Source organism: Schistocerca gregaria, chromosome 4 (assembly GCF_023897955.1).
Source record: "Schistocerca gregaria isolate iqSchGreg1 chromosome 4, iqSchGreg1.2, whole genome shotgun sequence".
NCBI classification, from domain to species: domain Eukaryota; kingdom Metazoa; phylum Arthropoda; class Insecta; order Orthoptera; family Acrididae; genus Schistocerca; species Schistocerca gregaria.
The window spans coordinates 473209385-473228168 of NC_064923.1; the positions used below are offsets into that span (position 1 = coordinate 473209385).

General features: G+C 45.0%; 1 protein-coding gene across 10 annotated transcripts in view; it reads right to left on the bottom strand.

Moving 5' to 3' along the window:
• Positions 1-18784, bottom strand: part of LOC126267309 (kalirin) — a 2010890-nt gene that overhangs the window by 1384950 nt on the left and 607156 nt on the right. For all 10 annotated transcript variants that reach the window (XM_049972405.1, XM_049972404.1, XM_049972401.1 and 7 more), the window contains one exon: positions 11418-11610. In XM_049972405.1, the coding sequence (XP_049828362.1) occupies positions 11418-11610 (193 nt within the window). The remainder of the gene's footprint in view (positions 1-11417; positions 11611-18784) is intronic.

Genomic DNA, 18784 nt, shown 5'->3' on the forward strand with positions numbered 1-18784 from the left:
CACCAACAGCTCATGCTTGTGACTGATAGTACGAGCTTTATCACCGTACACTGTGGAGCACTAGAACACATTGATTGAGAACAATTGGTCACCAACTGAAGCTGGCGCGTTCTGTTTGTTTTACTTCGTGATTTTAACAAATTACGATGTATTTACAAGGTTTCCTTCCCAACAAAAGTCACGCTGACAGTTGACAGTATACATGACGCCGTCTTGGATGAGATCAGTGCCAGTATAAGATTCTTACTGATGGGTTTGTCTCAAGCACCAGTCTAATAATAAATCACGTGTATGCAGCTTACAAGCGTTGTTCACAAAAAATGTCGTGTAGCGAATACTTTACGACAACAGCTAAATATCAACCGCCTTATACCTGGTGCCTCTCCCAAGAGCAGTCAGGCGTATTTTCTCTGGTAATTCGGGAGCTATTTGCAGTTTCATATTTTCAGCATATACATTTAGTCATCACAGTCAAATGCTACTCATCATTTGTTTCGTATCAAGCCCAGCATAGTCCGGTAGCGACGGCTTGTCGCTCGTTACAAACAAAAGTTTCTTAAAACGACGTTAACTATTACGTATTTCTGCCTCAGGTGACACAAATGGAACCGTTATTACCAGTTTCAGCGTACTACAAGTCATCATCGAGCGATCTGAATTCTTATTCAGTAACTCGTCAGAGTGCAGTTGAACAGTTGATAAGACGAACTCACATCGTAAACTTATCTCCTATCGCTATTCAGTTTTATGTATTCGAACGGCTCAGAGCACTATGGGACTTAACTTCTGAGGTCATCAGTCCCCTAGAATTTAGAACTACTTAAACCTAACTAAACTAATGACAACACACACATCCATGCCCGAGGCAGGATTCAAACCTGCGACCGTCGAGGTCGCGCAATTCTAGACTGTAGCGCCTAGAACCGCTCGGCCACTCCGGCTACACCGTGTATCCAGTTATAACTCCGAGCTCATGTCCTGGCTATATGAAACTCTCATTACAAATCCTCTAGCCGGACGGGGTAGCCGAGCGGTTCTAGGCGTTACAGTCTGGAACAACGCGACCACTACGGTCGCAGGTTCGAATCCTGCCTCGTGCAAGGACGTGTGTGATGTCCTTAGGTTAGTTAGGTGTAAGCAGTTCTAAGATCGAGGGGACTGATGACCTCAAAAGTAAAGTACCATAGTGCTCAGAGCCATTTGAACCAATAAATCCTCTAGACAGCACAAATAAGGTGAATTCAGACAGTTCGCATTGGTGTCCCGAAGTAAACGAAACTACTACTTTTCGTTTCCACGCAGTCAACGACTACCAAACAATGTGGCACTTTCCCTGAAGCACACAGCCTCCCTACAAATCAGTACAAAGTCTGTAGTAGATACTGCTGATTGCTGTCGAATAGTATTCGTATTTGTCCCACGATGACATTTGCAGCCAGTATACTTCAACCACAAAACTTGACAACTTATTTCGAGAAGCTAACTCTGAGCTTAGTGAAATTTTCTGTTGTAAACTAAAAGTACAACTAATGGTCACGTCACTTATAGAATAGTTGCAAGCAACACTTGTGTTTGTAAACACAACTTTATTAATTCTCAATTGATTTCAAGCATTCCCGCATATCTTCGTGCAGTGATACATCAGAATTTTGCTCTTTTTTGCGGATTTTTAATGATCTGATTAATTTTGACACTCGTCAACTCTCGTGAGAAAGTGATATGCTTCAGCTGAAGTACAGAAAATTTAAAACATCGCATTTTTTGAAGTGCCATTTGCTACATAACATTCTAAAATGGAACAGAAACTGGATTTGATTGGTTGTAGAAAACTAGAGAAAATCTGAAGTTACAAACAGGCAGGCAATGTCATCGTCCACCACGAACGACATGTTCTCCAAAACTTAAGTTCCATGTACTTGCAACATTCACTGCCTAACATGATGCGGCTGTATCCGCGAACTGACATCGGCCGCTGAAGCCTAGTTTCTAATTAATCCCGTATGACGTACAGCGTACACCGATACCACAGCGATATGGGCGCGATTACCCCTGGGCGTATGTTTGCGTAGTTCCATGCGTGGCGAGTGTTGATGACCTTAATGTCCTATTGTCCGCAATACCATTAGGGACAGAGCAATCTCGTGGTCACTAATTCATCTGGGGCGATTGAGTTGGTGCCCAACAGATAAAGGGACCGTTATGACTCGGTCGGATTCTGAAATAAACTGGAGCACATGGCTGCTGGAGCAGCCCCGTCGTCCTTCTGTTAAAGAGTTCCCGCATGAGACCCACCGCCGCCATCCATTTTTTTTAAAGAAACAATATAAATCTTTTCCGGTTGGCGAAATTAAATTCAAATAGTTCGTAGTATACATATGTGTGTGACGTTAGCGCTCTACCAAGCCAAGCCGGAAAGCAGTCTCTAATTGTCCTACCTTATCCACCTAAGCTACAGCGCATCCACGCCACGTAACATTTCGGTAAAATCCACTTTGAATGTTAAAAACCACTAGTTCTCGCACATACAAAACCTAAAAATTTTTGAATAAATTTTACCCAACTATTTTGTGAATTTGAAAAGCACATGTTTAACAATTACACCATTTTGGTTCTCTGGCCTTCTTACTACGAGACAACTATCCTTGTGAGAGTTAAGTTTAGATCGAATTGGAAACGTAACTTTTATTTCTATTACTCTCACAGAAGAGGTTAACTTGATAGTGTTAACTAAAGCAGCTGGCATAAGAATGCGAGAGGATATTAAAAAACTCGCGCGGCATGCATGCGTTGTAGATTAAACGTATTTTGCAGGCGAATTTGAGGTTGTATCCGGCTAGACAGACAACAAATGTCATATCAAATTGTTCGGCTCGACTATCCCTATACCACTGTGGTACGTTGGCTACAGTTTCTACCCTGTGTACATGTACAGCGTGGTCAGAAACAGCCAGTAACAGCCTGCTGCAGCGCAGGTCGTGATGAGGAACAATCGTTCAGAAAAAAAATCGTATGTTGCGCCGTTTCCGAGTTAATTACCACTGAAGTTACCCAATCAGGCCGTAGCGCGCGCAGGTTCAAGCAGGCCGCCTAAACGTGTTCTTCGTCTCGTTTCCTAAAACTGAACAAGAGAGCGATACAAAATCAGTATGTGGAGCGGTAGTAAAAGGATCAAACCCGAACCAAAGGGTGAGCAGTCTCGAACGCTATCTTCTATGCTATTATACCTGGCGGGCAGTTTGTATCTTTGCGCGCAAGGGCCTTATCAGGCCAACTTCAACGCTAATTAACTCGTCAACAGCACAACGTATAGATTTTTTAATAAGACCCTGAAGAAGAATCTTACCAACCGTAAACTTACACACGTAGGAACCTACAACACCTTTTATACATCTGTTGCCATGTGTACGTACCACCATTAAAAAGGCCTGGAAGGAAAACTGGGAGACATCAAAGACAACTGTCAATAATACGCCTCAATCCAACTATAAATTCCGCTTAGGCCTTGGTTTTAAACGTCAGCACCACGCCCACAAGCCATCACAACAATCATCAGTATGTGATTTAGCAAATGCAGTTTCCCACGACATCTCCACAGCTTGAGCGATACCGACATTTCTGAATTCATCGACCACGAAACGGAAGATTGCCTTTTTAATGCAGAAAGTAACAGAGACAGAGAGTAAATAAACAAGAATTTGAAAAATGAAAATACGCTTTCCTGTTAATACACAATGCCTTCTAGAATCAAACACTGGAAATATTCTTACACTGTCCAGTCACATTCATGCAACCACCTGAATAGCCATCTTTTCCATGGCGAACCCCTGCGACACGTGCGGGGAGAGAGTCAGTGAGGTTCTGGTTCAAATGGTTTTGAGCACTATGGGAATTAACTGCTGAGGTCATAAGTCGCCTAGAACTTAGAACTACTTAAACCTAACCAACCCAAGAACATCACACGCATCCATTTTCGAGACAGGATTCGAACCTGCGACCGTAGCGGTCGCGTGGTTCCAGACTGAAGCGCCTAGAACCGTTCGGCCACAACGGCCGGCCTGAGGTTCTGGCAGGTACTGCCAGCACGACCAGCAGCTTGATTGAGTATGCATCGCGCAAACAACCAGGTCGAGATGGTCCCACAAATTCCCGATTGGGTTTAAATCTGGGGAGTTTGGTCGCTAGGGAAGTAGGAACAACTCATCCTGGTTCTCTTAGAACCACGCACGTACACTGAGAGCTGTGTGACACATTGCATTGGCATGCTGGTAGATACCATCTTGCCAAGCAGAACGAACAGCATGTAGATGTGCACACGGTTCCCAAAGATACATGCGTACTTGTATTGATACACTGAGCCTTCCAGAATGACGAGATCACCCAGGGAAAGCCACGAAAACAGGCTCCGGACCATGACGCTCCCTCCTCCGTTCTGGACTCTTCCGACGACTCTTGTCGTGTGTTTGCTTTCAGATGATCCGCCCATAAAACGTGATTCATCTGAAAAGGCCACCTGTTGTAACTCAGTGGACGTCTACTTATGGTACTGGCGCGGAAATTCCAACTCTCGTCGCCGATGAACAGCAGTCAGCAAGGGTGCATGAATCAGGCGCCTGCTGCGGAGGCCCATACGCAGCTACGTTCGCCGAACGGTCGTTGAGGAGACACCGACGGTATTCCCTTGGTTCATCTCAGCCGTTAGTTGCTCAACAGTTGCACTTCTATTTGCCCATACGCACCTCTGCTGCCGTCGTTCACCCCAGTTACCTGTGGCCATGGCGCATTGCAGTTGCCTCGGCGCCAGTTTGCCATGCTCGGTTTAGGCCTATTTTAACCACTCCGGCACGGGAACAGTTTAGGAACTTCGCCGTTTCGGAAATGCTTCCACCCTTCGCCCGAAAGCCAATGACCGTGTCCATCTGGACGTCAGATGAATCACACCGTTTCCGCATTACGACAACGACTACATTGATTTCCGCGCCACCCAACACGCTTTGTACACTGAAGCGACAAAGAATCTGGTATAGGCATGCATATTCAAATACAGAGATATGTACACAGGTAGAATACGGCGCCGCGATCGGCACCGCCTCTATAAGACAAGAAGTCTCTGGCACAGTTGTTAGTTCGGTTACTGCTACTACAATGGCAGGCTATCAACATCTAAGTCAGTATGAACGTGGTGTTATAGTCGGCGCACAAGATATGGGACACAGCATCTGCGGGATAGTGGTGAAGTGGGGATTCTCTTGTACGACCATTTGACGATAAAACATCAAATCTCCGAGATCGCTGCGGCCGCAAAAAATGTTCCTGGAACAACGGAACCAACGTCGACTGAAGAGAATCGTTCAACGTGGGGCCTGTCAACAACAGTGGACTGTTGACGGCTTGAAACATGTTGCCTGGTCGGACGAGTCTCGTTTCAAATTGTATCGAGCTGATGAACGTGTACGGGTATGGAGACAACGTCATGAATCCATGGACCCTGCATGTCAGCAGAGGACTGTTCAAGCTGGTGGAGACTCTGCAATGATGTGGGGCCTGTGCACTTGGAGTGATATGGAACCTCTGATACGACTCTCACAGCTGACGCGTACGCAAGCATCCTGTCTGATCACTTGCATCAATTCATGTCCATTATGCATTCCGACGGACTTCGGCTATTCCAACAGGACAATGCGACACCCAACACGCCCAGAATTGCTACAGAGTGGCTCCAGGAACGCTCTTTTGGGTTTAACACTTGCGCTGGCCACCAAACTCCCCATACATGAACATTATTGAGCGTATCTGGGATGCCTTGCAACGTGCTGTTCAGAAGGGATCTCCACCTCTTGTACTGTTACTGATTTATGGTTCAAATGGCTCTGAGCACTATGGGACTTAACATCTATTGTCATCAGTCCCCTAGAACTTGGAACTACTTAAACCTAACTAACCTAAGGACATAACACAACACCGTGTCATCACGAGGCAGAGAAAATCCCTGACCCCGCCAGGAATCGAACCCGGGAGCGGGAAGCGAGAACGCTACCGCACTACCACGAGCTGCGGACACTGATTTATGGACAGCCCTGCTGGATTCATGGTGCCATTTCCTTCTAGCACTACTTCAGACATTAGTCGAGTCCTGGCCACGTCGTGCTCCGGCACTTCTGCGTGCTCATGGGGGCCGTACACGTTATTAGGCAGGTGTACCAGTTTGTTTGGCTCTTCAGTGTATATCTTTCACTAGTGCTGTGAATGTTTATTGCAGGTTGACGTCCAAAATAGCTTTTGTCGACATTAATGTGAATGGACCAAGCACATTGCGACAGAAGGCCCCACGTAGCCTAACTTTGGTCGTTCAGTACCGCGCTAAGTGACGTGACGTTATGTTGACATGTAGGATGAACAAAGTACGTTAGGCGCGGTGAACTGTTGACGTCCAGTGTGAAACGTCTTTACCGCAGCTCGGCGTCCCACCGGACGATTGTGCAGAGGGTGTCAGCCGCCGTGGTAAGCCGACAAGGACAGCACAGCCAGGGCAGTCATAACGATCGCTGGGCCGCGGCGCGCCCCGCTGCCTGGCCGTAATTCAGATCACGCGCGCCCAACCTGAGCCCGGCGACGCGCCGGGGGGACCGCCGATTTCCGTCGCGCGCTTTCATCTCCCCGTTGAATGTGCTCCTGCTGCCTCATAACGTTTCTGCTAGCCACTAACACACTATCCTACGGTTCACTACCTTTTGGACACATAACGGTACGGCCAATTTTCTTAATTGCTTTGTATCACCACATATTCAGTGGGGCCTCGTTGTCTAGTGGTAAAGCGCATGGCTGGAAACAGAGCGCTCACGATATCGAATCACCACCGGCCTACGCAATATTTTTAGCCTGCCTTGAATATAAACTTCAGTTCTCAACGATAAGAGGAGTCGCCGGGAATGACACGTTAAATTGTACCCCCCCTCCCCCCTTTTTTCGCTACGAGTATTACTTAACATTCTTCTAACTCTGAGAGAGAACGTCTTACATACGAGGGGACTTCAGAAGTAGGTTATACACGTCGTACAACGCTACGACCTTGTCGAAGAGATTATATGTTCTGGATTTCTTGCAGAAGCACTTACGCTGCCGTATAGGTAACAGGTGTGACACAGCATGCGAGAGAAATGGCGCAACAATTGGGAACGTTCTCGAAAGTTTGTCGGAAAGTAAGATTATCGCAGCTAAAATGTCTAAATTACGCGCACAGTCACCATGAAATTCTGGTGGTTTATGGACCAAACGCAATGATGCCTCCAGCCATAATGAAATGGTGTCGACAGCTTGACCAAAGCCATGTACACGTGAGTGGTACTGACTGGGGAGGAACGCCATTAAGGAAGGCCAGGGATATTAACGATGTCCAGGCAATCGAGAAATTGCGTTGCAGCAATCGCAGATGTTCTAATGACGAAGGCATTCTCGTAATGGTTCTCGAATGGCTGAAATTGTGCCATGTATCTGTGTCACTTTGAAGTGTGGTGCAGAATTCAATAAATGTTCTCTCGCAAATATTACAATGGCGTTTCCTTTACGCTCCAGATTTTTTTGTGTAGCACTTATGCACGTTTGAAGTTCACATTTCATCTGTTTGCTTAATATGTATGTGATCCTGGAAGTGTATCTAAGGCATGTGACAGTAAATGGCGAATTTCAATAACAATGATAGTATTACATTGTCAGAACATTGCACATTAAAAGATTATTTTAAAAAACCGAGAGTAGATAGTGCTTCATGAAAAATTTATGTGTAGCTCTTTACGCAACCCTTGTCTACATGAACTCTGTCTCTGTTGTCATGGATGAGTTGTTTGGAACTAAAATAAAGTTAACCACAACATTTACTATAGGCGTGCACTATTTTTATGATTAAGGAAACAGTCTCGAGACGATTTACATTCTGCCGAAAGTGATGCATGGATCGTGCAGAAATAGCGTCTTTGAAGGAATTTGAGGCATTGTTTGTTGGGCTGTGCACACCGATTACTACAGCTTCCTCGATTATTATGTAGCATATACACTATATCCAGCTTTTATTTTTTCTAGCCCGGGGAATAAACTGAACTGGCTGTGTCCGATTGTAGCGTTGACTTTACACCATGTGCCTTCTGTGCATCACTTCTTTTCGTTTCTGCATGTTCCCAGTTTAGGCAGCATCTGCTCGAAGAAAGCAATTTATTGTAGTGTCAGCCTGTTTTCGAGAAGTTTATTTATTTTGGTCTCTAGTAATTTTTGGATAGACTGTGTTTGGGACATGCTGTAATATGCTATTTTACCGCGCTCTATCGAAAAAGTCACTACAGTATTTATGTAGTATCGCCTGGCAGTCGATTTCCCCGCAATCTAGGCAGGCTGTGCGGGTAGCCGCACCGCCAGAATTACGGCTTTCATCAACTCAGTTATCTTTTGTGTGGCCCGAGCTGTTTACAACGGAGTTATACGTCGCCTCCACAGCGTCTGGGAGTTCCAGCCTTGCCAATAGGCAGCGTACCTGTTGCCGCAGATAGCGCTGTCGTTGGGGTACTATTTTGCTACGCCAAATCACGTGCCCACGCAGCGCCACGCAGATATCCATATGATGCCGACTAGTTAGGCCACCGCCGGACCGTGCGAAGTTATTTACGCCCCACGCCTCGGATCTGCAGTAGGAGCAGTTTCCTTTGGCCACATCCGCAGTTCAGTTCATTGCTATCCGTTGGCTGTACCAGCAGTTTCGTCAGGGCTCCATGTTGGCAGACCTGGCCCACCGGCAGCAAGTCAGTCGTCCCACGCTGGCAGCACCGGCCCAGTAACGTCCCAGGTGTTTACGCTGCTGCCTATCACGACTCAAGGGTTCGTCGTGTACGCACATCATAGACTACGTCATAGAAGTGACATTTCTATTGTCTGCAATTGTGTGGAAATTCATACAAGGGCATGATAACTTAGTTTCATTTTGTTAATAAACTTACTCTCTTCGATCACTCCTCAGTACGAGGATACTTCAGTTTATTTCATTACGAGACACAGCGACGTATTTTTTTCGATGTAGCACTGGGTTTACACTCGGTAACGAGCTGTGCTTTCACATGCCAGTGGCATAGTTTTCACAATTTTTTAGTATTTGACATTCAGTTTTCTGCGTATTTAACATATATTAGTTGATAAAATCCATGTACCTGCGTTGAAATAACGCAATATTTCGTTAAGTGTGAGACAGATCACCTTTCGGCGACACTTAACGAAACGACGCTGAATTTCAAAACGGCCACCCGGATGACACCCCGAGAAGATTTCTACAGCAGTATACGGCGGGAAAGTGCACATTCTCACATACAATACTTATGACTGACGCGACAGAAGGATCTGATACCAGGGACTGACTCCTTCATCCGTCAAATAGTTTGTAGACGAAGATTCTTCCACCACCCACAGATTTAAGCGGCCGCACAACGTCACTCGCCGATTCCAGTTGTCGCTGCTGTCCAGAAGATGCGGATCAGCAGCCGAACCTTTATTAACGAGTTACCGTCAGCTGTCACTGGACAGTCAGTCTGACTGTCTCAGTATTCATGTATTAACAGGCAGAACTTGGAAGCTGTTACTGGCAACAGTCCAAATGGAGCTGTATTTACACTACTGGCCATTAAAATTGCTACACCAAGAAAAAATGCAGATGATAAATGGGTATTCATTGGGCAAATATATTATACTAGAACCAACAGATTACATTTTCACGCAACTTGGGTGCATAGAAATCAGTACGCAGAATAACCACCTCTGCCCGTAATAACGGCCTTGATACGCTTGGGCATTGAGTCAAACAGAGCTTGGGTGGCGTGTACAGGAACAGCTGCCCATGCAGCTTCAACACGAGATCACAGTTCATCAAGAGTAGTGACTGGCGTATTGTGACGAGCCAGTTGCTATGCCACCATTGACCAGACGTTTTAAATTGGTGAGAGATCTGGAGAATGCGCTGGCCAGGGCAGCAGTCGAACATTTTCTGTATCCATAAAGGCCGTACAGGACCTACAACATGCGGTCGTGCATTATCCTGCTGAAATGTAAGGTTACGCAGGGATGGAATGAAGGGTAGCGCCACTGGTCGTGACACATCTGAAATGTAACGTCCACTGTTCAAAGTGCCGTCAGTGCGAACAAGAGGTGACCGAGACGTGTGACCAATGGCACCCCATACCGTCACGCCGGGTGATACGCCATTACGGTGATGACGAATAGACGCTTCCAATGTGAGTTCACCAGATGTCGCCAAACACGGATGCGACCATCATGACGCTGTAAACAGAACCTGGATTCATCCGAAAAATGACGTTTTGCCAATCGTGCACCCAGGTTCGTCGTTGAGTACACCATCGCAGGCGCTCCCGTCTGTGATGCAGCGTCAAGCGTAACAGCAGCCACGGTCTCCGAGCTGATAGCCCATGCTGTTGCAAACGTCGGCGAACTGTTCGTGCAGATGGTTGTTGCCTTGCAAACGTCCCCATCTGTTGACTCAGGGATCGAGACGTGGCTGCACGATCCGTTACAGCCATGCGGATAAGATGGCTGTCATTTCGACTGCGAGTGATACGAGGCCGTTGGGATCCAGCACGGTGTTCCGTATTACCATTCTGAACCCACGGATTCCATATTCTGCTAACAGTCATTGGATCTCGACCAACGCGAGCAGCAATGTCGCGTTACGATAAACCGGAAACGTAACGGTACGCATTTCTCCTTTTTGCACGAGGCATCACAACAATGTTTCACCAGACAATGCCGGTCAACTGCTGGTTGTGTAAGAGAAATCGGTTGGGAACTTTCCTCATGTCAGCACGTTTAGGTCTCGCCACCGGCGGCAACCTTGTGTGAATTCTCTGAAAAGCTAACCATTTGCATATCACAGCATCTTCTTCCTGTCAGTTAAATTTCTCGTCTGTAGCACGTCATCTTCGTGGTGTAGCAATTATTATTCGATGAGTTTCGGTAAACCGGTGTCCAGTACTTTTACTTCACGGTCACGCCATCTCTTCAAACTAGAGTTGAGTATTTATGAAGGATATTCTGCTAAAAAGTGATCGTTAATTGTTTCTCACGGTGTTGACAACGTAATTTGCATTTTAGTGTAACTTTGCCCTGCGACAACACACCTCAGTAGAGCAAATACTTTCTGTGGTAAGGGGTTGACCTCCTGCTGCCTGTCTGTTGGATGTCAAACTTATTTGGTGATCACAACAGCACTTTGGTGTTACTGTGGCCCAGAACAATGTATTGAGCACCAAAACGAACTTTTCATTCACAAAATCAAAGGTCAGGATTGAAAAAAGAGGAATGGTTGCTAAGCAGTGACAATGCCGTGACCCGCTGTGGCCACGGCAGACGCCAGTGTGCAGCGCCGCGGTACTGACCAGGGGATGGCGAGCAGGTACTGGAGCAGGCGACGGTAGTCGTCGGGCTTGGCGCGCTCTCGCCGCGGCGTGGCGGGGAAGGCGAGCACGGGCCCGCCGCGCCGGTCGCGGCCCCCCGTCAGCACGGCCAGCCGCTCCTGCAGCAGCGACAGCACGTCCAGCGCGCGCACCCCGTCCATCCTGCCGCCGCCACCTGCGCACACGACACGTACACGTCACACAACAGCCAACACAGTTACACCAATATACATCGTGCGGCCCACGTGTTCCCGCGCTGAATTCGTGAAGACTTTTCGTTATTGTTGTTGTGCTCTTCACTCGAACGCTAACAACACTAATTCCCATACCTTCCAGGGGTACCCCGAGACCCCGTCCTCTCTTCCTCCCTTTATCTCCTTTACACTGCTGATTTGCCCAAAGAACCTCCACCAGTTCAATCTCTTTTAGTATGCCGACAACACTGCTTTCCTCGCCCTCTACCCTACTCCAGAAATCCCAACGATTCCTCCAAATCCACCTGAATCAGTTTATCTCCGTATGTAACCAGTATCTCCTGCCGAACAACCCCACCAAAACCCAGACAATAATTTTAGGACTAATAACCCATATCTTCCACCTCAATGACCTTTATCTTACCATTTACTTATCCAGTTAACTAACGCATTAAAGTGTCTCGGACTAATCCTCGTCTGGCAACTAACGTGGGCGCCTCATCAACTAACCACCCAACAGAAAGCGCACAACAGACTAGAAATACTAATAGGCCGAACTTGGCGATTACACCCCTCCATCATTCCCCATACCTAGAAAACCTTCAACCGCCCCATCTTCTGATATGGAAATATTTCACGGACATGCTCCTCCATCTATTCGAACGCCACTCACTTCACTTCGCTTTCCGCTTCCATTGATCTTCCCTCGCATGGACCCCCTACCGTATCATCCAATTCCCACCGCTCCTTACCCACATCGAACACTTCTGCATCTCCTATGCTACCTGCAAATCAGATTCCAATGACCTTTGATCACCAACCCCGGTACGCTGCCGCGCCTTTACAAACACATCTCACTGTCCCTACACCTGCACATATTCCATATCCTACCACAAGCAACTAACTCCATGTTCCAGACATTGAGATCTGGCCCGCTGTTTATCCTTCCTACCAACCTTAACTCTTCTCTTCCCCATCTATACCACTTCACAGCACGGCTCCCTTCTTCTTTTCCGATCATCCTGTTTCACTCCCCCCACCAGACAAAGAAGGACAAAATAAATGGAAATCGTGCTTCACTTCAACCTGGTACGGTTTTGAGATGGATTCATTTTAGCGAAGTTGCTGAATTTCAGGTAAAATCTTTTATTAGCCTTAACTCCGTAAGTAAATATTTGCGGACATATGTTTATATGAACTTTTATCTTTAGTTTTACTTGTAGAATAACGTATTAAAATATCTGCATATCTTCGTGAATCACCCTGTATTTTTTTTAGACAAGAATATGCATTTTTAATTATAACCCTCAACTCCGAATACGTGCAATTTTGTTTCCTTTCTCGAAGACAGTTGTTGCTGAGGTAATACGGCATTTAAACCATTAGAGAAATTGTTTCTCCCACTTATATTCTCTCTCTCATTATATATATATATATATATATATATATATATATATATATATATATATATATATATATTCTACAAAAAAATTACACACACAGCAAAATTGTATTTATGGCTCACCGGGTTATTATTACAATGCTACTGCGGAATCTGAATTACCATTAACAACAAACAAGGCCCAAGATTAGAGAGAAGAGGTGGAGGAAAAGGACATAGAGAGGGGGCGGAGGAGAGGGAGGGGGAAGAGGTGGGGAAAGGGAGCGCAGGAGAGAGAGAGAGAGAGAGAGAGAGAGAGAGAGAGAGAGAGATAGGGTGGAGAAGGAGATGGATACAGTGAGAACTGTAGTAGGTGATGGACAGGCTGGAGGGGGGGGGGGGGGAGGGAGATGACGGATAGAGACAAGGGGGCGCATGATGATAAGATGAACAAGGAGAGGGGGGAGGTGAAGGTGGACAAAGAGAGGAGGAGGAGGAGGAGAAGAGAAATAGAACATTCTCAGATGTGGTTAGCAGTTGCAAAAGCCGTGCCGCATCCGCTAATTAAAAATATAGTCCATCATCATTAATATATGTTTATTAAGTTACAGGTTAATTTAATTAGACCTTTGGACCAACACTCACGTTGTTTAATTTGGAACGGAGCTAATTAAATTCTAAAATATGCAGACTCCTGCGTAGATATCCACCTCCTGTAGGTACAGAAATGAATTCGCAGAATAAACTAAATTAATTAAACTGAAAACAATGCGAATTAATGAAATATTTTACGCAGTGCTGGTGTGTAGTATAAATGATTTTACGTCTTTAAAAGGTACACTTCATATGCAATACGATCCTTACTGTCGACAATGCAGGAGTGTTCATATTGAGTAAAATTTTAAATTGCGATGCTCAGGTTACGACAAGAACAAATGCTACAGCCCATCAGTCGACAACGCGGAGACAGCAGCCTTATTTAAGACGGTACACTGATTAGATTTCACTTATTCGTTCCAAAAGAATTATCTAAATAACCCATGGGAGCCAGTGAATGAGGTGGCTATTGCAGCAAGCCCGAGTGCAGCAGAAGAATGGGTCGAGGCATAGTTCAGAGATTCTGGTTTAGGTTTTCGACGGTTTCCTACATTAATTCATATGGAGGTTGGGACTGTTCCTTAATGAGGCAGTAGTCACTTACTCTCTCCCTCCTCCTCCAACGGAGAAACGTAGGGACTTCAGAAAGTAAGTTATACACATCGTCCCACCCCAATACCTTTGCGCAACAACAGCGGCGCATCGTCAGAAGAGAGCGCATGTTCCAGCTTTCCTGCAGACGCAGTTATGTTACGGTACGGATAGCAGATGCAATGGCAATGTGTGGATGAAATGGCGCACCAACTGGAAACGTACTACACATTTGAAGCAAGATTACTGTGGACGAGCCCCAATACTGCACACACATTCACCCTGAAAATCTGGCGGTGTATGGACCAGATGCAAAGTTGCGACCAGGTATAGTGAAGTGGTGCCAACAATCTGACCAAGACCGCTCAGGCGAGGCTGACGCTGATCAGGGAGGAAGGCCATCGACATCGACCACAGACGGCAATGTCCACACAATCGATTCGCAGCAATCGTAGGATGGAAAATAAAACAAACGACACTGTAACACCTCACACGACGCGCACAACACGAACTTTGTTTCTTCGTTTCGATGGGATGTTTGGAAGCACGCGCCATGCCGCCCGAATGTTCCACTATAAGATTTTCATCTTTTCGCCAAACTGCAAGAACATCAAGTGGAAACGGATTTTCCAACGAGGACGACTTTCACACAGCGATCCTCCAAAGCCTCTGTGACCAAGGAGAATATTTCCATCGTCGAGGAAAAGAGAGATTGGTACGATCCGACCCTTATTTACAGAAACCTGGTAACTGTACCGAAAAACAGCGCCACGAATCCATCCAACTTTGAAGTGGAGCGCGGCGTTGAATAATAATTACTTGGCCTGTTATAATAAAGTGTGTAACTTACCTTTCAAAGTCCCCTCATTTCTGCCGACTTACATTCAACCTACCATCCTGCGATTTTTAAACAATCTCTTCATAATTTACCGAAATTACGTCACGTATGATTGGAGATCGTTTCGTACATGTGGATCAAACAGAAAGTAGATGTTTAATAACAATGTAGTGGGCAAATAGGTCCCGAGAGTCCACCTTGCCTACTGCTGCTTTAAAAGGCATTCCGCTTCTTATTGCGTTCAATTAGGCTACTAAATTTTTTTCATATTTCTACCTACTTCTCTCAGTTATGCGATTCTGGATTTGTGATTGTTCAGTAAGTCACATATTTGTTTAGTTATTTTTCATTATTCTTCCTGCATATGTATCCATAGACTTTTACTCTCCTTCGCATTACATCTACTACTTTATCAACTTTCAGTTACAGTTCAGTATTTAATTTTAATCTACATTCTGATGGACTTCTTCTTTTGTGACGTAGTATTTTTCTTAGGATTTTTCTTTCATTTTTCTAATTTTCCAAGTTGTCCGTTCGTAGTCACTTTTAAGTGTTCCTGCTGCATAGAGTATTTCTGGTCTTACCAGTATTCCCTACCGTTTCAATTTTCTGTTCCAAGATAAAGACTTTTTAAATATAAATTACATTGGTATCTGAATAGTGCTCAGAGCCATTTTTTTTCAGCCGGTGCAAAACCTGTCATCAATAAATAAACGTTCAGTCGGTGCAACATAAGACGGTTTTAGTAGCAATTATTGGATTCAGTTCGTTTGGTTACTGCAGTATCTATTTCTTTATTCCTTTTGAGACTAGTTTGTCTAAATTGAAAATTGGATGTATTTATTCAGTAGGTTTCCAATTGAACGAATTGTGGTAAAACCATGACAGTATAAACTACCATTTTGATTGACGTCGGAAGTGCCAACTGAAATACTGGACAGCGGTTTTTTACGACTGTCAGCTAAGCCCGAAAACAAGCGTCGGCGAGCACTGCGGCCGGCGTTCCCGGCAAACACGAACCTGGCGTTATTCGTGTCGCTCTGTATATCAGAATTCCGCCAGCCGAATGCCAGATGCGTGAAATGTGACATCCAAATAAACACGGCAGGCGCCGGGCGCGGCGTGGCGCGGCGCATTCCATTGCGTGCCTGTGCGTTCCAGGCGAGCGCAGCGCCACATGGTGGTCGCTGGAACGTGGGATTGCTCTACAATTCTAGCCCCGTAACGATGACCTGCTGCAATTTTCTTCTTTCGAGGCAGTTACAACTGCAATAAAATCAATCCCTTCAGCCACCCCCTTTTGCAATTACTTTCTTTGGGTTACAAAGCACAAAATTAAATTAACTTCTACACAAAACTTAATATTCATGGAGAAACAAATTTCCGCGTAAAACGTATTCATAGAACTACGAAATCTATCTCTGAGCATTTTTTGTATGAACTGCTCACAGCGCACTTGTCACGTCAGATACGAAGTTTCGGCAACAACCACCATTGTCTTGGTCGTAAAGCCGGCCGGAGTGGCCGTACGGTTCCACGCGCTGCAATCTGGAGCCGAGCGACCCCTACGGTCACAGGTTCGAATCCTGCCTCTGGCATGGATGTGTGTGACGTCCTTAGGTTAGTTAGGTTTAACTAGTTCTAAGTTCTAGGCAACTGATGACCTCAGAAGTTAAGCCGCATAGTGCTCAGAGCCATTTTTTTTCTTGGTCGTAAAAGCAACTGCTTGCCGAAGAAGTAACGAAATCGTACATGTTCTGGCCCACTGCCGAAGAACGCACAAACATAAATACAAACCAATGATACTAATTACGAAACTCCTCTAGATGGTGCCACTTCGCGACAGTGTGAAGCTATCGCTCCTTAACCGAGCAACACCAACATCTAATCAAAAATATAATAGCACTTGTCAAATAGTGTGTGTGTCTCCTTACGCTTGTTGCACCCGTAGAGTCTATAAATAGTACAACAGATTCTCCAGCAATTCAGTCGTTACGAAATGGAAGTCCGATACTTACATCCGATGCCTCAGCAACAGTATTTGTAACGGATACAACTAATTGAAGATCAGCAGAAACCCACTCAGCTAAAAAAAGCATACACAAATATCTATAGCATTCTCTGAAGTTACATGATCATGATGTCAATTAGGGAGACAGCATGTATATGCGTCAGGACTAACGAAATAATGGGTCACTGATCACTGAAACTATGCCCCGAAGCAATTTTAGGAACAGCTTTGTTTACGTCACAAATACACATACTGCGACGAGTTGTCTACGACAGTCTTCGTCTAATCTTACTGATGAGGTTTTTTTCTCTCTTTCTAGCGTTGTTACGCTTCCAAGAGTACGCACTTGAGTCTCCTTCGTGGAGAGGGTACTAAGTTCTGTAGCCGGATGATCTTGGCTTCACACCGCCGCCTTATCGTAAGAGGGGAGATATCATGCACACCGCTTCGACTTCAACACACACACAGACACATACAGTATATATATATATATATATATATATATATATATATATATATATATATATATATATATCGAGAATCTCAATGATTCTTGCCTGTTTTTGCTGCAGATATTGGTAAGACACCAGTCACCGGAATTCAAAGATCGTATCAAAATCTCTACAGCCGTTCCTGTGTCTATTGCAGACTTACAAAAAGAAGCGAGCATGGGATTTCAGTTTATATATGTGGAGAGAAAAATATTTATTAACTGACTGAAACATGACTACAACTCATGTTTTATGCTTGCATGTAGGAATATTATTCCAATATGCATTTTGCAGATGATGAATGCAATGTAAGCTCTAACAGCTAAAATTTATTTTTATGTGATATAATTACAACGTAACAGTTTTCAGATTTTTGTACGTTACTTATACAGTGAAACTTAGGTTCCTGCAAATTTCATTATTCTTCATCAACCGGAAGTACTCTTTAGGTTTTTATGAGTGAGTTTGCGGGTATCGAAATATATGACACAAATGGACGAATCTTATGATTGCTTTGGCTTACAATCTTCAATGTGTTACACCACCAAGGGACGATAGACCTTAGTGACACAAATTTGAATCTGATACAACAAGCCGTCAACGAGAAAAAGTGATATTGACAGGCAGACAGATGAAAAATAACAAAAAATATGAAACTTCCTGGCAAATTAAAACTGTGTGCCCGACCGAGACTCGAACTCGGGACCTTTGCCTTTCGTGGGCAAGTGCTCTACCATCTGAGCTACCGAAGCACGACTAACGCCCGGTACTCACAGCTTTACTTCTGCCAGTATCTCGTCTCCTACCTTCCAAACTTTACAGAAGCTCTCCTGCGAGGTGTAAAGTTTGGAAGGTAGGAGACAAGATACTGGCAGAAGTAAAGCTGTGAGTACAGGGCGTGAGTCGTGCTTCGGTAGCTCAGATGGTAGAGCACTTGCCCGCGAAAGGCAAAGGTCCCGAGCTCGAGTCTTGGTCGGGCACACAGTTTTAATCTGCCAGGAAGTTTCATATCAGCGCACATTCCGCTGCAGAGTGAAAATCTCATTCTGGAAACAAAAAATATCTTTTCGCGTTATATTATTACAAGTCAGTAACTTCTGGATTTTTAACCTTTAATTGTACTGTGAAGCTTCGCTTCTTGCCAAATTTCATGATTCTAGGTCAACAGGGGATACCCTAAAAGGTTTGATGAGTGAGTTTTCGAGTACCAAAACATGTGACATAAATGACAGTATATTTTGATTGA